This window comes from Marmota marmota, unplaced genomic scaffold (genome assembly GCF_001458135.2).
Source record: "Marmota marmota marmota unplaced genomic scaffold, marMar, whole genome shotgun sequence".
Taxonomy (NCBI): Eukaryota; Metazoa; Chordata; class Mammalia; order Rodentia; family Sciuridae; genus Marmota; species Marmota marmota.
This window is the reverse complement of record NW_025999982.1, coordinates 20,719,993-20,739,891: the sequence shown is the minus strand read 5'-3', so window position 1 is coordinate 20,739,891 and position 19,899 is coordinate 20,719,993. Positions and strand designations below refer to the sequence as shown.

The following is a 19,899-nucleotide window of genomic DNA, read 5'->3' as shown; positions in this document are numbered from 1 at the left end:
CTAGGCTGAGACTTCCTGGTGATAATCTTAGTTATTATATTGTTCAATTTAATACCTTCTGTTGTCATAGAGTCATGACTTTTTAAAAAATAATAATTTGTTCAGGATCCAAAACTCAGTTGCTAGGGAAACAAGCTGAAAGCTCAGCCATAAATTCTGTAAACATATTTTCTGAAACAGAAGAAGAAGAGGAGGAAGAGAAAGAGGAGGAGAAAGAATACGGTGCAACAATAACAATGGTGCAGTGGTGGATAGGAATGGCTACACTACTTTTTTACCTGTTCTGCTTAGAAAATCAAAAAAACACCTCAGGGAATGGGAGAAACTTGGTCCATAAAACCTTCATTACATAGAGGGAGAGTGTCATCCATTCTTCATTACAAAAAAGGCTCTGAGTACACCCCAATAAGGTAAGTACACTGTTGGGCACTAAGCTGAGTTAAATGCATCATTATCTATCAGGGATTCAACTTCAAACCAGGATGACAGATGAGCACATGCCAATTAGGATGCCTATAATAGTAAAAAATAATGAAGATACCATAAGCATGTAGAAATGCCATGCAACTGGAATTCTCACATTATTGGTGGAAAATTTTTTAAAAAAAGTTTTGCCCACTCTGGAAAAATGATTTGGAAGTTTCTTAGAAAAATGAAGCATACATTTATGTGACCCAAGAAGTCCTCACCCAGCTATCTACCCTAGAGAAATGAAAACTTACATTCACACCCAAACCTGTACACTAGTGTTCATAATAGCTCTTTTCATAACAGTCAAGACTGGAAATGTCCCAAATGTTTTTCAGTGAGTGAATAATTAAATAAACTGTTGAACACCCATAAAATGGAATACTGCAATAAAGGAACAAAGTATTGATTTATTGAGTTGTGAAACAACTTGATTGAATCTCAAATCTCTCAAAGCCATTAGGTTAAGTGGAAGCAGCCAGTCTCAAAAAGGTTATTTACTATCTGATTCTATGCATAGAACATTCTCAAAAAGGCAATTGCTTTTGATTGCTATATGAATGGAGAGAAGTGACTATTTCTTAACTGAACTTTACTTTCATTTTGGAGGCTCTAGATGTGAACAACTGGGATTTAGAATTTGAGTTAGGAGCTATGGATCTCCATGGTAGGAACCCAAATGGAACATCTGGTCACAGAATTAAAGTGTGTTTGAGGGCTGGAGATGTGGCTCAAGCGGTAGCGCGCTCGCCTGGCATTCGATCCTCAGCACCACATACAAACAAAGATGTTGTGTCCGCCAAAAACTAAAAAATAAATATTAAAATTCTCTCTCTCTCTCTCTCTCTCTCTCTCTCTCTCTCTCTCTCTCTCTCTTTAAAAAAATAAAAATAAAGTGTGTTTGATTATTTGTCCCAACCAAGTAGGGCTCTCATTAATGGCCCAACTCCACTAAGCACTATAACTTAGGAGCTAAAAACATAAGACTTTGACTCAAACAATGCCTTCAAGGAAAGAATGTACCAGTTGCTCACTGTGTTGCTTTGGACATGTCAACCTTGCACAATTTGTCTCCTCATTTGTAAAATGAGAAACATACAAAAGTAAGATGCTGAAAGCCTAATGAATCTCTTTTTCGGCAGAATGCTCTCCAGTCAATCTCCTCGCCAAACATCAGATCCTAAAAGGCTTTCCTGAACTCTTGACAGTCACCACTTACACTCACCCCTTTCATTGTATTTTGTTTTCTGTTAACTGAAATTACTTGTTTATTAGTTTATCGAATGGATTATCATCAGCTTCTCCCCACTCACTACTTTGATGATGGTTTTATGAAGGCTTCCTTCTTGTTAGTCCTGCCCACTCTGGTACTATCAATATCTAGAACAATGCCTGATGCATGGTAGGTGCTCAAAAGGTATTTTTAAAATAGATGAGTAAATTTTGATGAATAAAAGTGAGTAGGCTTGCACACATTAATTTCCCAAGAATCATAATAATAAGCATTAACTAAATTGCTATGATTCTATTATTTTTCAATACAAAAATATAACTTGCTAAAACATGCTTGTGGTCTCAATTTCTCCTTCAGACCAAATGTATTATGTTTGCATAGCTGTAGTCACTGTCTGTTGAACAGGCACTTTTGTATTTTCAAATACTGGGCTACCTGAAAAGGAAGACCTCTGCATTATTACTTGGTGTTGATCTAAAGATGGTTTACATTTTAGCATGGCTGGGCAGTTTTTCATACTACCCACTACAGCACAGATCACACACACAAAGAGACGGACACAATTGATGCTTGCTGCATCTGTTATATTACAACTTTTCTTTCTATATAATCCATGCTGGTCTAGAATTCATGGGCTCAAGTGATCTTCCCACCTCCACCTCTGAGTAGCCTAGGCATGGGCCCTGCCCTCAGTTTCCCCTATTCTTTTCAATATCATTTTATGGATTTATGGTTTTATTTTATGGATTTTATGATTTTTAAAACAGAATTAAACTATAGCATCTTTAATTTTCATATCTTGTTTGCTTAGGTAAGTAAGTAACCAAGCACCTTAAAATATCCCTCATAATGCTAGTACATGTCCCCTTACCTGAAACTAAATTTATAGGGCAGCACCATGCCAAATAGAATTTTCTAATCCATTTTTTTGTGGGAGCAGGGGGGCATCCAGGATTGAACTCAGGGGCATTCGACCACTGAACCACATCCCCAGCCCTATTTTGTATTTTATTTAGAGACAGGGTCTCCCTGAGTTTCATATTTTATTTACCAACATTCATTTTATTAAATATTTAAACCTGAGATATACAGTTGCCTACAATTGCCCCATGCCAAGGTGTATGGTATCTTCCATTTTGAAAGACAGCTGAGCTCTGGCTTTGAGACCAGTGTTAGCCATTAATACACTTCAATAACATTCACCCATTTTAAATCCAACACATTTATTCCTCCTGAGTCATTTTACTTGTGTTTGTTTGTTTTTAAATGGCAGCTCCCAGCATGATTTTCAGAAGAGAATGATTTAAAGTTCATAAAATGTCATCACACAGTTCCACTTTCTCTAACAAATTACCCAGGAAACCAAGATGAAAATTAAACTTAAACCATTTAAACATTTTACACACATTATCTAAAATTACTGGAAATACCAATTTCCAAAGATTTTATGCAGTTTTGTTCATACCATTGAGTGAAACTTTTCCCGTTCAAAGATCTGAAAGATATCAATGTTAAGAAATTATTTAAATTAGTTTTATAGATTTTTATGGTTATCACATGCCTTTTACTCCAACCACAGGAAAATTTCCTCACAGTAAACTCTATTTCTATTAACACATGTGACAGAGCTGTGGTCTCTGGTTGCATATGTGTTAAAAATCTTTGTTAGTTTTAAACCTAATTTTCTCATGTGAAAAATAAATGGGCTTACTTTCACAGGTGACAAGAATGATAAAATAGAAAAATATTTTGAGTTTTTTCCATATAATAAAAACTGATTCATTTGCAAGATAAGTAGATTAGATTCTAAAAGAAACAAAACAAAATGAGATCTGATATATGCAAAAAAGTCCATTTGGTAAAGACACACACAAAAAGTTCATCAGATCTTTTGAGGCCTACAAATTTGACCAAAATGTCAAAAACAGTAGGTTTTTAGGCTTTTTTACTTCATGGATCAGCTTTTTTAAGGAATCATCACAATTTCATAAATATACAGGAAACTTTAAAGCCAAATAATTGAAGAAGCATGGAATCTCAAAAAAAATCCCTAAATAAATTGAAGGAACATAAATTATTGTTATGAAAAAAATTTACATTGTTCTTATTTTGCTTATTTACTCTAGATTGAGTAAAACCTTGTCCAGAGACACACTAATCCACAAATAATTTTTGGCATTCAGTCTTCTAGACAATGCCGTGAATAAATGAGGTGCTTCTGAGATTTGCTTTCATTGCCTTAAATGATCCTTTTCCAGGAGTTTCAGGTCTTCTGAATATAAAGAAGAGAAACTCCTACCATGAAACTGATAATTTCCATTTAGACTGGACTCAGATGAGAGGTCCAACATCCACTGCTGAGTTGCCAGAGACCCTTGGTAGATCTCTAGAAAACTGGAGAGTGAGGTGATTGGACCCCACATGCGTTCATCTAAGTGGTTTCATTACCTACTCTCAAGTCACAAAAATATTGTTAGTAGATATTAATAACAACACTGAGGTTACAACACAATAACAAAACTGAGGTTCACCGAAGAAAAGTTGTCAAAGACATCTTCACAGCTGGAAGGCATCAGAACAGGGATTTGAGCTTAGCCTCTGAAGCCAACATGATGTTTTATTGTTCAACACTGATGACTTTTTTTTTTTTTTTTGGACCATTAGCCACAATCCTCCCCTGTGAAGACCACCATTCTCTTTTTCAGAGCAATCTTTCTGCTACTACCATGTAGCCCTAGGCCAATGATTGGTGCTTTCTTAACAAATTTGGTAAACATCTGCAAATTTACCAACACTTCTCAAAAGTTTTTGTTTCTTGTTTGTTTTGTTTTGTTTTGTTGAGACTGGGTTTTGCTATGCTGTGGACTAGTCTCAAACTCTTGTGCTCAAGTGATTCTCCTACTTCATTCAGCCTCACAAGTCACTGGGATTATAGGCATGCACCTCCACACCAGGCTTACCCCTCCTTTTTTGATAGACATCTCCACTTCACAATAACAATGCTTTAACTAAAATCATAATGGAGGACAATATTATTATTGGAGGGCACTTATCAAGGCCTCTTTCACTATATTTAGATCTCTCTCTCTCTCTCTCTCTCTCTCTCTCTCACACACACACACACACACACACACAAACACCACCACCACCACCACTACCACCCCCACCACCACCACCACAACCAGAAATAGAAAGAGAAGTATCCACTCAGTTTTACTGTCCTGCAAACATTCTTTTGAGAAGAAATCCTCTATACAGAGCCACTTAATCACCCTGGGTTATAGAGTTAATCCAGTCATGGATGATTATTGGCAAGATTACAGATACCAAATCAGGAATCACTGCATATAAAGTTACAGTTATATGTCATGCCCCTGGTTTTTTAGGATCATAGAAATATTATGGATATTATCACCAATGCTTTACAGAGCATACACAGAATTATCAAAGACCAAAATTTCAACTGACATGGGAAAAAAATCAGCCTATTACAGATCGCTTTCTGACCTTCCAAATTCATCGATTATTCACACTCTCAAATCAACCAAGGACAAGAGTTATGAGTATTACAAGCATTTACTATATTCTTTGCCTCTCAAGGGGTAACGTTAAAGCAACACTTTTTAATTCCTGGCATTTTTCCTAAATTCCCAGGAAGTCATATATGTTTATCCCCTATCTCCAACATACCCATAACAAAGAATTAATTTTCACTTTTTACTGAGTAAAATATATTCAAGACCCCACTTCCCTTCCGCCCCATTCCAAAGCTACTGTTTGAAAGAAAAAATTGATTTTTACTAAGTTAATTCAATATATTTGGTCTACTTATAATTTAGACCACCCTATAAAGATAAGCTCAATATTCAATTAGCCCAATATTTGTCCATTTAAATTTTGCTGACCAACCAGAATTACAGAGAAATAAACTGTGAAGATGTTTAAATACATTACTTCTCACAATATTCCTTTGCTATGAGGACTATAATTATGTTCATTTCATATACAATGATTCTAATGTGTAGAGAATCAATAAACTCCCTAGTTACATGGCCAGGGAATGGTCAAAGCCAGGAACTGCACACAACTCTCAAAGCAGTGTGATTCACCACTATGTAATTCTTTCATCTCTAGGTACACAGTGCTAAGCCACTGCAAATATTTGAGAAAGTAGCTGGAAATTTTTTTTAATTAACAAATTATTCCTTTAATTTTTTTTTAAATCTTTGTTCAATTCGTCTGTATTGTCCTTTCTTATAAAATTCAAATTCAGGGCCTCAAGAACGTGACTATCTTACTACAGGCAGATATATGTTTTCAAAGATACTTGAATAATTCATTATGCCCAGTATAAGAGTTATTCCCCATGATTTAAAAGAAAAAAAAAGAATTATTTTGGATTTGTCTCTTTCTGTACATGAAATATGACATCTAGGCCTGAAAGTCAGAACGTCGGAACTTTCTAGAATGTAAGTTCTACCTTTCCAGGAGGTTATAAGATGGCATTAATTAAAACCAGTTCAATATTTTTCTGTCAATGATAAGCAAAATTAAGACGCAGGGAGGCTAAGCAACTTGCCTCAGCCTTAGGTAAGCTGGCCTCCAAGGCTGCTTGGTTCTTCCTACAATAGCACCCTGCAGACTCAGTGAACAACCACAATGGAAGGCCAAGGATAAGAACAGCTGATGTTCCCTGGTAACCTTATGATAAAATTTATGACAATAGGAAGAAAACAGAATACCATTTATACCTTTTTACGTAATACTTCCACATCTTTGAACAAAATAATACAATGTTCTTTCCATGGGGAAGCTGATAAAACATCAGCTACTCATCCATAGCCCTTATCTTTCTTTCCCTATAGTCTCACTTAACAAGCAAAATAAACCAACATTTAGAAAGACTAGACTGAGTTTCTCTTCTCTCCTCATGGTCAAGGGCACTGGCTATACTACTGACCTTATAGCTTTGATGTAATTCTTCTTTCTGTAATAAAAAAAAAACAGCATGAGGTTACATACTGAATGTTTGTGTATCCCCCAAAACTCATATTAAAATCCTAACCTCCAATGTGATGGCATTAGGAAAAAGTGGTTAGTCATGATGGTACAGCCCATGTGAATACAGCTAGTGCCCCCTTACAAAAGGGACTCCAAAGAATTCTCTCACAATGAAAATTTGGCAATCTGTAACTCAGAAGAAGGCCCTTACACCTCACCAGACTCTGACCATGCTGGTACCCTAATCTCAGACTGCCAGCCTCCAGCACTGGGAGAAATACACATCTGTTATGTATATGCCCTCCTAGCCTATAGTATTATGTTATGGCAGACCAAACTGACAAAGACACATTAAAAAAAAAAAAAAAAAAAAAACCTCAAAGGAAAGATAAGTTTAGCCTCATAAAAAAGAATGTCAGAAAGTAGGCTGAAATTGCCCTTTTAGTGTTCTCCATCCTTTTTGCTAAAAACAGGAACAAAAGTCATACATCTTTCATAGAGTTCTTCCAATTTCTAGAGTCTACAAACCATGATCCCTGGAATCACTGATTCCTGGTTTCCATCTATGAGTAGATTAGATATTGGGTGCATTGTTCTCTGGCTTCTCCTGGTCTGCCCTGGTTTATGCCAGCTATCCTAGCATTTACCAATGGTCTCCCCTTTCACATCCAAAGGTGTCCCTGTTGGATAATAAATTACATGGTCACCCGGTTAAATAAATAAATCTGCTTATCATATGAAGAACTCTGATACTTATAAAAGACTACCAATAGTAACATAGGGGAATGGTCATAAAACAAGATAAATAATTTCAATATAAGTTCCTATAAAAAGTTCAGACTTGTGAAATATCACAAACCCTCCATTTGGAAAACATTGGCTCCAATCTTGCTAAAAAGACAACTCATTACAAGTGATGTAAAAGTTACCACCTATCTGTATTTCTAGTGAAATTTAAAACGTTGTCCAAATATATTTCCTTATTTAGAGGGAAATTGGTTCAACTTATAACTGAATTTAGGGGGTTGTTAAAGTACTATTACTTAGATTCTGTATTGGTGGTATTTTGTTATAGTTTATGATGCTTAAATGTTAGTTTAATTTTTAAAAAACAAAGAATAATAAAGGCCACCCAAGGTAAATATTATCCTTAATAATTTGGTTATTATACATCAGAGTAAACTCAAAGTACATGTTTGCTCTGAGGGAAACAAGAAATCACCACACAGTGGCTATGGAAGGGCAAGGTCCTGAGTCTGTCATGAAAAGAGTATAGCTTCTGGTTGGGAGAGCGAATCTCCACTTAAGCTTCCCTGAGACCAAGCTCCTCCATTGACTTGCTATGGGTCCTGAGAAACCCATCTGACTTAGTTTCTTCAACTGTAAAATGGGAATATTATCTCCCTCCCAGAGTTGGGATGAAGATGGCAAGTTAAGTGCTTCATGTGCTTCTGGAAACATGGATGTGCTCTGTCTGTTATCAATATCATTATAATCTGGGAAAAATTACTGAGGTTACCTTAGGTTATCAATCAATAGGGCTTTATTTTTTAATATTGATACATTAATTCAATTAAAAATTAAACTCAAAAATTCAATTAAAAATGACTTGTAAGAAAGATGTCCTGGAATATTTACAGATGATTAAAACATCCATAGTTGTTCTATTTTTAATGGTGAAAACATCAATAAAAACAGAGTGATAAGAAAAATGATGATATGCCTGCTACCTTCAGAATGATAAGCTCATTCCTTCCTGTGATTATTGAAAGATATCAATCTAAAACTCTTGCCTGAGATTTTAAATACAAGGGGGACCCCAAAAAAAGGGACACCATTCCTTTTACTTCCCAAGTATTATTAAATAAATACTTAACAAACGCATAAAAATTCCAGATACCTTGAAGTACTCTGCTCACCTCACTCACACTGTGTAGTTGTCATTGCAGAGTGGGATAGAGAATAATCTACTCTGAGAACTCCTCCAAAATAAGTATAGACCCTCAAAGGACAACTTGGATTTTACTGATTTCATAAGCATCTCAGTAATCATAACTACCAGTGGTAAAGAATTTCCACATATCTGAAACTACTTAATACTTACAGCCTTTTTTTGTATTACTTAATTCTCAAAATGGATTATTAAATATAATGTACTACTGGATTATAGAGGGTTGTTCTTGGGGAAAAAATAAGTAACCATCATAAATAGTATTTAAAATAATATCTCTGTGGCTAGACTTTTACCCACTTTGTACCTCTTCCATTGCTCTGTGTCTAGCACATTGGCTAACTGGTAGAGTCTGCCATTTTCATACTGCCACACTCTAGCTCACTGTCATACTCTGGTGATGTTATTGCTAATGCCAAAATCTACAATTGTGACACCAGTGCCACAGATGACTACCAATGGCCTGTCACACAGCATATCCAGAGCTATGTCAGGACAGTAGCACATCTGCCAAGCTGCCCACACCACACATGCTGACGTTTAGTGCCCTTCATATCATGTGAAGGTTTTACAGAAACAATCTTTACTCACAATCATGAGTGAAGAGGTTGAGTTGGAGGTCAATCAGAAAGGAGGGGACAACCAATTATTTTCCATGAACAAAAACCTTAAGTATCCCACCTGTCTTCTTTCCTCCTGAGAGTCTGACCCTCAGTGTCCCTTGAAAACAATCCATTGACAATGTCAAACTACCAACTCTGCAGACATGTCTCAATTCTAAGGGGAATTCAATTTAGATCTTGGTTTGGGATCTCTGACACTTATCAAATCAAAGAAGATACAGTACATACATGTGTGCACACACACTCAGACCCATAAACATCACGTCTGAACTGGGGGTCAAGCACTTGGTGGAGCACTTGCCTAGCTGTGTGAGAGGCTGAATTCAATATTCGGTATCATAAATAAATAAATAAAGCCATATCTGTGCGGTTCAGTCAGGGCTTCAAGAGTACTACTTTCCATATATCAGGCTTACAAAGTGCCCAAAACAAAAAGTTCCTGGCCTTGAGGAGCTGGTATTCTGCTGGTGGCCAGGACCACGTGGGCAGAATAATGGACACTAAAGGTTTTCATCAACCTGTTGTCAGATGAAGAATATAGCATCAAGTATCAGGGGCCTTGCATTCCTCTCTGACACAATCTCATCCAGTTAGTAGGATCCAAAAAATGTGAGATCTTTACCAAATAATAATAATAATTATTATTATTATTATTATTATTCTGAGCTATTTGAAATTTTAGTAAAACTGAAAAACAAAATTCATCTCACAATATTGTTGTCTTTATTTAGGCTATTAAAATTCTATGGTTGAGCAGATCAAGTTGTGCTACACAAATACTTCACTGATTTACATGTTCATGTTCTGCCAAGGTAGATGATTATAAAAGGACTTTCCACTTTGCATAACATTGGTACTTTGTGGAGGGAAAGGAATGTATTGTCTACCACCCCAATACCTTTAAATTTTCTTATACAATGTCATCATAGGTAATTTTTCTACTATGTTCATTAATTTTATTTTACAAACATTATTGCAACAAGCAGCATTATAACTAAATATGTTTATGTTTCTTTACTTCAAATGGATCACTAAAGTAAAATTACCTGGCCAGGAGGTATAGAGTCCAATAGATGGATCTCAATATATATTATGCCCCAGAAAAGTTGTACCAACTTAAATCATTGTGGTCCTTGGTATATGAGATTAAATATTTTATAGAAAATGTCTTAAATAAAAAATATTAGAAATGTTGCTTTGCTAAGAAAATATCTTTTGTACAAGGAAGGAAAATGCCAGAGGAAGGTAAGAAACATAAATTAGGATACTCTGAACCAAATAGTTTCAGGATTTAAAATGTCTTTGAATCAGACAGTGCTATTTACTGTATTTATGTCCTTCTTTTGAACATTCTACACACACACACACACACACACACACACATACTAAGATGCTTCCCAAACTCTCCTCCTGCATACCTTTATTCTTTCCCTCCTACAAATATCCCACTTGGTAAGTCTTGCAGCTTCAGTGCTTTTAAAATTAATTTTATGAACTACATTAGGTATGGTCTTAATTATTTACACATTCACAATGTATCCATTTATTCTTACTTGTATAGTACTTGCATCCATATGATTAGTCTCCACTGACACTGGTCTCTAATGTCATTAGGAACAGGCAACTTGTTTTAAGCACTTGTCACTCTTTACAGGACAGAGAAAAAAAATCAAAACTTAATAATGTTTAAATGACAGCACATTTCCTAGTGGGAATGTAAGCATAGTTTCTGCTCTGAGAGTGTGAAATCACAGAAGTTCTGACTGAAGAGAAAAATCCCCAGTCATAAGTTCAGGGCTTCTCTAGACACAAGAAGTAATCTGTTGGTCACTGTGATTCTCATTTTCCTAATGTCTATAACTTATTGAGTACTTAGTAGGTGCAGGCAGTTTTCAAATATTTCCTCATATTTAATCTATGTGACAGCCCCGTGAAGCAAGACCTATCTCATTTTGCAGATAAAAAAAAATTGCAGCTCATTTGTGTTCAGCATATTAAGAGTCTAAATTTGAATCTTGACCCTAGAGTCCTTGCATTTGAACCACCAAAATTACTATGGCACAAAAAAGTCATCACTATGATATAACTGCCATATATATAAGCTGCAATTTTCAAACCTCTATAGATGGCATAATTTTAGTTAAATGAGCAAAATATTTTGGGCATGTCATATGACATAGCATATACAATGCTTTCACATGGTGCCATTTCTCTTATCATGGTCCATTTGTGCTGCTATAACAAAACATCTGAGGCTGGGTACTTTGTAAGAACAGAAATTTATTTTCTCACAGTTCTGGAGGTTAAGAGTCTAATATCAAGGCACTGATATGTTTGATGTCTAGTGAAAACCCACGTCTCATACACAGTGACTTCTAGGCTTCCTCACACAGTGGAAGGGATGATTGCTGAGTCCACGCACAGCAGAAGAACAAAAGAATAACCCATTCCCTCTAACCCTTTTTAAGAGTTCTAAATCCCATCCACTAGGACTCCACCCTTACAACTTCATCATCTCTAAAGGCCTCAGCCCTTATTACTAGCACACAGACAATTAAGTTTCCACATACCAATTTGGGGGATACAAGCATCTCTAATGAAGGAGAAGGATATTATTCCTCAACATCCATCACCTACTGAAAAGACATTTTCAACACAATCAAATCATTGGGAGGAGACTTTAAAAATAAATTAAGGGGCTTCTGGTTCAAGATGCTGATGGACCTTTCTCCCATATCCTGCTTTTGCCTCTAATTAAAGTGAGAGGAAAGGAATTTAAAACAATACACCTGTAGCAATAAGAAGTCTGGCAAGGCAGGAGAACTGTTATGAAACAGCACACTGCAAATACCTGGAAGATGAAGAGGAAATGGAGATGCATTGCCAGATGAAGCCAAGCCACCAGGAAAGGTGTAAGCAAAAATAACCAACACAGCTTTGGCACTATTACGGAAACACAAATAACTGGATGGAAGCAGACCTCAAACAGATCAGCAAGCTCTCCTTTATTCCACAGCAGAGTCCATCAATCAGGCACTGGAAGGGCCATTTTCTGGGTATGAAAATGGCCTGCAGTTACGGAAGGGGTTGGACTTTTACGGTTTACAATGAGGGTGGTTCAGTCATTGGAATATGCAGATGTATTGGTTTGGACAGTCAGGAAAAAAGTTCAACTTCTTTGAAATTCATTGTCACTGGGAAAAGTCACTGGTGTTCGCTGCTTATCTTCTTCCTCAGACCCATTGTTACCCAGCGCTTCACCATTTGCTTTTCTCCTTCCAGGACTCATTGGCAAAGAGAAAGGGTAAAAGTCCAGGGCCCTGCGTTTCTGTATCTGCCTCCTTCCTTCAGGGCCCATTGTTCCTGGAAAAGGATTTACTGGGAGAGGTTTAATATTTGGCTAATTTTCCTCCCTCCTCCAGAGCCACACTATCTTTCCATTTTTCCTGGGGGGCTGTCTTATAGAAATATTATTTTCCATAACCCTTCAGAAGAGGCCCTGAAAAAAAAAAAAAGACCTTTCTAAACCCCAGACAGTGCCAGACTCAAGGAAGGTAATTCTATAAAGTCTTCACTATGAAATAGGACCAAGAAGAAGGGGATTATCTGAAGGTATAAGACCAACTAGTTTTCCTTCTTCCCCACCCCATGCAAAGATCAGCAGCAGCCAGGGAGTAACATCCTGCATGCAGAGGACTCCCCAGCCAAGTGATGAATGAATGCAACCATGGATGAGAAGCAGAAGTACAGCAAAACATGCAGGAATTCCTGAAAGCTGAGCTCAACTAGAAAACCAAAATAGAATGGGAAAAGTTTTCATTTCCTTTGTTTCCTTCCCACATTATAAAAGAACATCCCCCTCTAGGTGATAAGCTCATTCATTCACGCTGACATTTTCTTCCTCCTGCCTCCCACTATGACATGTCATCCCCAGAGAAATTATAACAGGTTTGAGAAAGCAATTCTACAGGCTCTCGCATCTAAGATGAATGCTATCCAGTTTGTATTTAAAATCATGAGGTGGTCTCTGAATTGCCACACTCAGACATCTACAAGAGTACAAGGCCTATTTTGGAGAACAAGTTGGGGATGACATCTTCCCTAGGGGCTATACAGACAAGGAGATGCCCATTAACAGAGAAGAAAATTGATAAAGGACCCTTGAGAAATGTTTAGGTTACAAATAATGGCTAAAGACAGCAATTAAACCACAAAATATCCTCTATATTTTTTTTTCAAAAATCACCTTATTTTTATGAAGGTCATGTAGCAAAAATTACTCTAATGCACTTCCGTCACTAATGTGACATTCTATCCATCATACCCTTAGGGGAGCCATACTTGGGACCGAATAACTAGATATGTAATTGCAATCCCCACAATGAGAACCTAAAAAATATGTCGCCACAAGTACAGTGTGTTACAATTGTCACGGTGAAAGCACAGCTCGGTTAAAGCCTGCAACACATCCATCTCCCTTCTGTTATTCACCATCACACAGAGCTGAATCAAAAGATCCATTCAAACACTGCATCTCAGACTTACATTATCAGCAGACACAGCTTTAATTAGCAGGGGTTTTCAAAGGGCTGGATGGCTTCAAGAACTTGATTTGAACCATAAAGTAGAAATCTGGATCCTTATCAGTTTCACTTCTCCACTCCCAGCTCCCCTTCCTGGATTCTAATAGTTATAGCCCTTGTTCTTTTTCTTTCTTTCTTTTCTTTTTTTTTTTAAGAAGAAGAAACAATACGAAAATGGTGATTAGGGTTTTGCCATTCCTGTGCATCCACTTTTTCCTCAACCTTCGGCAATGCAGAGGGGCTAAAATTAAAGTCACAAAGGGACTAAAAGATCTGTGTCAGGTGCATTGCAGAGAGTGGTAAGAGTGACAAAAGGGAATGGAGATAAGACATAAGCCATTTTAGCAGTGACAGTTAAAACACAGATCTTATATGTTCTAAATTTTATTCCTGATAAAAACACTGCATCAGCTTTATTTTATGAACACTATGAGAAAATAGAATGCTATATTTTGCTATTTTTATACTGACATGAAAGCACTTAATTGCTACTTCTTCATCTACCACACAATTTTCACTCATGATTTAATTCCTGAATCTTTGTTGTTTCCCAGTGAAAACAGAAAAAATATGCAATTCAGCTATGAGTAGTGAACTGTGAACTTTCTATATTGACTAAGAAGAGGGTTTTATTTAATAATGATATCTGTGTTATATTTAGTTAGTGATGATATAAAAATATAGATTATTTTAAGCTTCCTAATGTTTGTATAAACAGGCAACATTTGGTATGGAAAGGATTTAATAAATCCACAGCCAGAGGACACTTTTCATATACTTAAAAAGTGCTGGAGAGCACACCATTCTTTGAAAATCCAATATAACCCCTCACTTTGTAGATAAGGAAACCAGTCTAAGTGACTTGCCAAAGGCGACACAAATACAACTTTCCCTAATACTGATCTCCAGGACTCAAATTCAACGTTTCTCACTGGCCCAGCTGGCACAAAGTCCTCATCCCCCAGCAACATACATGCAACCCAAAGGCAACAGGTTCTTCATTTAGACTGTTAAAGATAAATCAGGACAGAATTCAGAACACCTGCACAAATGCACCTACCTTCATTTGTCTTTTTTAATAGTATCGTCTTATTTGAAAATTATGCCCATGGTCCACTATCATCCTGACACACTGCCTCTTCTCTCCATTATTTTTGTTTTGTTTTGTTTGTAATTCAATGCTATAAATTCTGCAAGAATTTTTAAAAATTTATTTGTTACTGGCTCTATGAAGAGGAGGCTGGGAAGAGGTTAGAGTGAAATTATTTCTTGTGCAAAAGAACAACTAGAGAGTTTTTTCACTTCAGTCTGCCAAATTGATTGCAACTGTACATCTTCAGCTGGAGTAAAACCAGAATTTTCTTATTGCTCATGAGGAATGAGGGATGTCTCAGTTCCTTGGATAGCATCATCTTAATTAGCAAACTCTCCAGTACCTGATGCAAAGGGATCAATCCTAAAATCTCTTTATGGGCTTCTCAGAGAGTTCTTATTTCTCCAAGAAATGAGAATAAATTAATAAGTAGAGATAAGTAAAATTAACACTATCATTACTATAAATTCAGAAATGACACTGAGTTCAGAAATTTAGAGAATCCTCATTTTGAAATTCTGAAATCTCTCCATTTGCCTTCCAGTTGAAGGATACTTATTGAGGAACTTACCAAGAAATTTGGTTCATTACTGCCCATCTGTTTTTTGAAAATAATTATTTCCATGGAGCATTTTGGACATCAACTTATTATAGAGTTTCTGCACTCTTTGGAGAAAAATGGATAATAAATTCAAAACATACCATCGTTGGATGGGCCACCCTGGGAGAAGTGCCAAGGGGAAGTATGGACCACAGAGTAGGCAATACAAACATGTTAGAGAGTTAGCAGTCACCTTCTTAAAGATGCAGGAATGCTCCATTCCCCATGGTGGTGTCATCCAAAAACTACCACCATGAGCTAACAGCATAAGGAAGCTAAGGTGTGAGGATAAATTGACTCACATCCTTACCATCGAAAATATCAGACAGAATGTTCATATAAGGCAAATATGTCAGTCAAGTCTAGAGCATTGCAAGGGTCATTGGTTTACTATAAATAGCAGAGAAATGAAAATTGTTTTCAAAAACATAAGACCCAACGCCAAAAAAAATGAAATGTTATTATTTGTTTATTTTCATCTTTTCTTCAATTTGATCAACAAAATGAGCTTTTCAAGAATCCAGGGCTAACAATAATGATAAATAGATCTAGTATATAAACCCAGTGCCTTACCTTCAGAGATTGGCCCCTTACATAGCTAAATATAAATTTATCACTTGTCATTATTCGAAGTTACCTTGTGAGGAATGTTGAATAGATCAGAAACAATGTTCAAGCCATATTGAAAATTACATCCAAGTAAACTAGAAATACCAACAGTATAAACTTTTTTTTTTTTTTAGCTATGTTAGGGACTGCTGAGTGTCTGTTACTAATTAATCTAGTTATAGTTAGATACAAAAAGAGAAAAAAAGCAAATAGGTATTGTGACAGAATAAAATACATTACTGAATACAATGCTTTGCAAATGTTTCCATCATTAAGACATTCCAATAAGTAATTATAGACTTGCTACTAAAAGTCTATGTGAGGAATTGGGACATCTGTGTTTTGCACACTTAGAATATTTCCAAATTCCTAAAACATCATTATTTTGTAATCTGCTTAAAAATAACAAAAATATAATAATCACCTTGAGGAATAGGACTTTATCACTTGTGTTTCTACTGCAGTCCTTTTTATGCTCTCATTTTTGAAATAAGTATTCAGAAATGTGCATTGACTTGTGTCATGATTTGGATGTGACGTGTCCCCCAAAAACTCACATGTGAGACAATGCAAGAAGGTCCAGAGGAGAAATGATTGGGTCTTAAGAGTCTTAACTCAGTCAACAATTTAATCCCTTATAGGGATTAACTGAGTAATAACTGAAGTGGTAGGGTGTGGCTGGAGGAGGGGGAATTGGGGCATGACTTTGGTATATATTTGCATCTGGCTACTGGAGTCTCTCTCTGCTCTCTGATCACCACATAAGGTGCTTCCCTCTGCTATACTCTCCTGCCATTTTGCTCCTGTCTTACTTGGAGCCCCAAGGAATGGAGCCTGCTATCTATGGATTGAGACTTTTGAAACCGTGAGCCCCCAAATAAACCTTTCCTCCCTGACAGTTGTTCTGGTCGGGTCCTTTAGTCACAGTGGTAAAAAAGCTGACTAAAATAATTTGAAAGTCAATTTTTGTTGGTTTACTTGAGGACAGTTCTACCTACTAGGCACTTTGCATATCTCAAAGGTAGTCCCCCCAAAATCACAAATCGTCATCAGATAATTACATCAGGAATTATAGCCAAAGCACTAATTCTGTGCTTTCTTATTTTTGAATAGATTTCTTATTAGAAAATAATTTCATTTGTATTAATGGAACTATGAATTTAATATTATTAAAGAGCTACACTTTAATAAATTACCACAGAATTTATTATATACATAGTTCTTTATATTTTTACATTTTACCCACCATTATTTCTATTTCTTTTCTTTTAATTTCAGTAAAAAATAAGCAGGACAAGCCCTATTTTCTGAAGTTGAGAAATATTTTCATTTTTGAGGACATAATTATATTTACATAGCAGTAACCAAGTCTTTCATCTTTAAACTCAAGAGAACTCAAAATATTTTAAATATAAAAGGTAAAAATCACACTATTTTAAATATTTTTTCAGCCTTTTAAATCAAATACATCCTATTAGAATCCTAATTATCAGATGATATATTTCCTTTCCTACAGAGTTACTTTTGTGCAAAGAAACAATATATGTAACATTCAGAAATTAAATACTGTCTTGATCATCTTCTAACAAGTTTCATCATAAAATGAGTTGAAGCACATACTTTTCTTGTTATTATTTTTGTGATATTACTGAACATTCACTGCTTGGGACAACGAAATTGTCTCTTGAGACATATGATATTAATAAAGTAGAAATTATTAGATTTATTCGTGAGATCTGTTTGTTCCTATCATCTCTTAGAGAATCCATTATTATGTCAGAATGACCTAGGACAGGACTATTTTTGCTGTATTAATACATGAATAGTTTTTTTTTTCATTATGATATTTCAGTTAAAATAAATGTAAATGAAATTCTTTGTTGATATATTTAATAACATAGGGAGTAATCAAGATTTTATCAGTAGTTTTTCTTATTTATTAAAACATACTAGCCAAGTGCGGTGACATGTCACTGTAATCTCCACAGCTCAAGAGGCTGAGACAGGAGGATCAAGTTCAAAGCCAGCCTCAGCAAAAGCTAGCGCTAAGCAACTCAGTGGGACCCTGTCTCTAAATCAAATACAAAATAGGGCTGGGGATGTGGCTTACTGCTTGAAAAAAAAATACTAAAATGCAAATTAGTACTTGTCATGAGCCCACAAAGGGCTATGTGTGGACTGTTGTGCATAGTAGCCTCATGTAGGGATAAGTCTGGCAATGGGAAACTCCCATGGCACCCCTACAGAGATTGATCATCTGATGTAGGTGAACTTCCCTCTCAAGCTCTGCCAAACATCCCACACAGCACCTGAGATGGGTGTGACCTGCTAAGATGTCAATCAACCTGCTGACTGCAAGACATCAAGAAGCCGAGACTTATCCCTTGAAACCTTATCCCTGCCTTTGATGTGCCCCCTTAAATAAACCACCAGGGCTATTTTGTCTTTGACTAGTTCCAGAACCCATGTGGACTAGATCTATCAGGGGATTCCTCTTTTGTAAATATATTTCTGAGTATTTGTGTTTTATTATTCACTAATTATTTGAGATTTTAAAATTTAGGGTGGATTGGATTCTCCTGGGCAGGAAGTGCCCCCCAGTGAGACTATGGCCATTGAACCCCCCCCAAAAAATTGTTTTATTTTTAAAACAATTTCAAAAGTTATTTCATGTTAGAAATAAATAACACTTAGCTTGAATTTATTTCTGTATGTATCATTTTCCTGAAAATGCAACTCATAAATAAAACCAAATTATTAATCCATATGCTTATACATAATTTCTTAAATTATGTTCCAGAGAACACTAATTCCTCAGAATATTCACCATCATTCCCAGTACTGCACAAAATAAAAATAAAAATAAGAAAGAATATTCACCATCATTTTACACATATTAAGATGCATTATGTTGGGCCGGGCATAGTGCCTGTAATCCCAGGTACTTGGGAGGCTGAGGCAAGAAGATCTCAGGTTCAAGGTCAGCCTGAGAAGTTTAGTGAGACTCTGTCTCAAAATAAAACTTAAAAAGGGCTAGGGGTGTATAGTGGTAGAGTGCTTGCTTGACTAGCATATGTGAGACCCTGAGTTTAATTCCCAGTACCCGCCCCTCTCCCAAAATTAAAAAGATGCAGTACTATGGTAAGTGAGTTTAAGAAACACTAGATTAACCTCCAAAGCATCTCAGAGCCTTCAGTATATTAAAATACAATGTGAGTCTCCAAAAGGAAGTATACAATATGGTGCATTACCTACACAACGTTTATTGAACGTTCTTGAGCATGGAGCAGAACCATGGAGCCATATGGAAAAGCAGAGTTACTAGGAACACTATTTGGAAAGTATATAAGAAAAACAAGATCATTCAGCCCAAGGCCCGCCCCTTTATTGTGGAACTAACCAAGCTAAAATATATTGTTACAAAATAGCTCCCTCCCTTCACACCCTACCACATCCCACAAAAATTAGCTTCTGTGTAATCTGATTTTGCAGAATCAATGACAAAGACATTCAATGTTAAGGTCTGTAAACAAGTCAGGATGGCGCCTGGCATTTTGCCAGAGGGAGTGGTTTGTGAAGTAACGCAAGCGAGCCATTAAGTATGGAGATTCCTTATTGGTTGACTGCTGTATCGAGTTTATGTTAATTAAGATAAGCTGTGTGGAATGTATATATACCGCTCCAGTCCTACAATAAACGGCTCCCACTCCTGCTGTATTGATCTACACAAGTCGTT

General features: G+C 36.2%; 1 protein-coding gene across 7 annotated transcripts in view; it reads right to left on the bottom strand.

Annotated features, from left to right (window-relative positions):
- Window positions 1-19,899, bottom strand: part of LOC107143675 (muscular LMNA interacting protein) — a 251,194-nt gene that overhangs the window by 228,275 nt on the left and 3,020 nt on the right. For 2 of the 7 annotated variants that reach the window (XM_048805489.1, XM_048805499.1), the window contains exon 2: window positions 6,663-6,689. The exons of the other annotated variants lie outside the window; for them this stretch is intronic. In XM_048805489.1, the coding sequence (XP_048661446.1) occupies window positions 6,663-6,689 (27 nt within the window). The remainder of the gene's footprint in view (window positions 1-6,662; window positions 6,690-19,899) is intronic. 7 annotated transcript variants of the gene reach the window in all.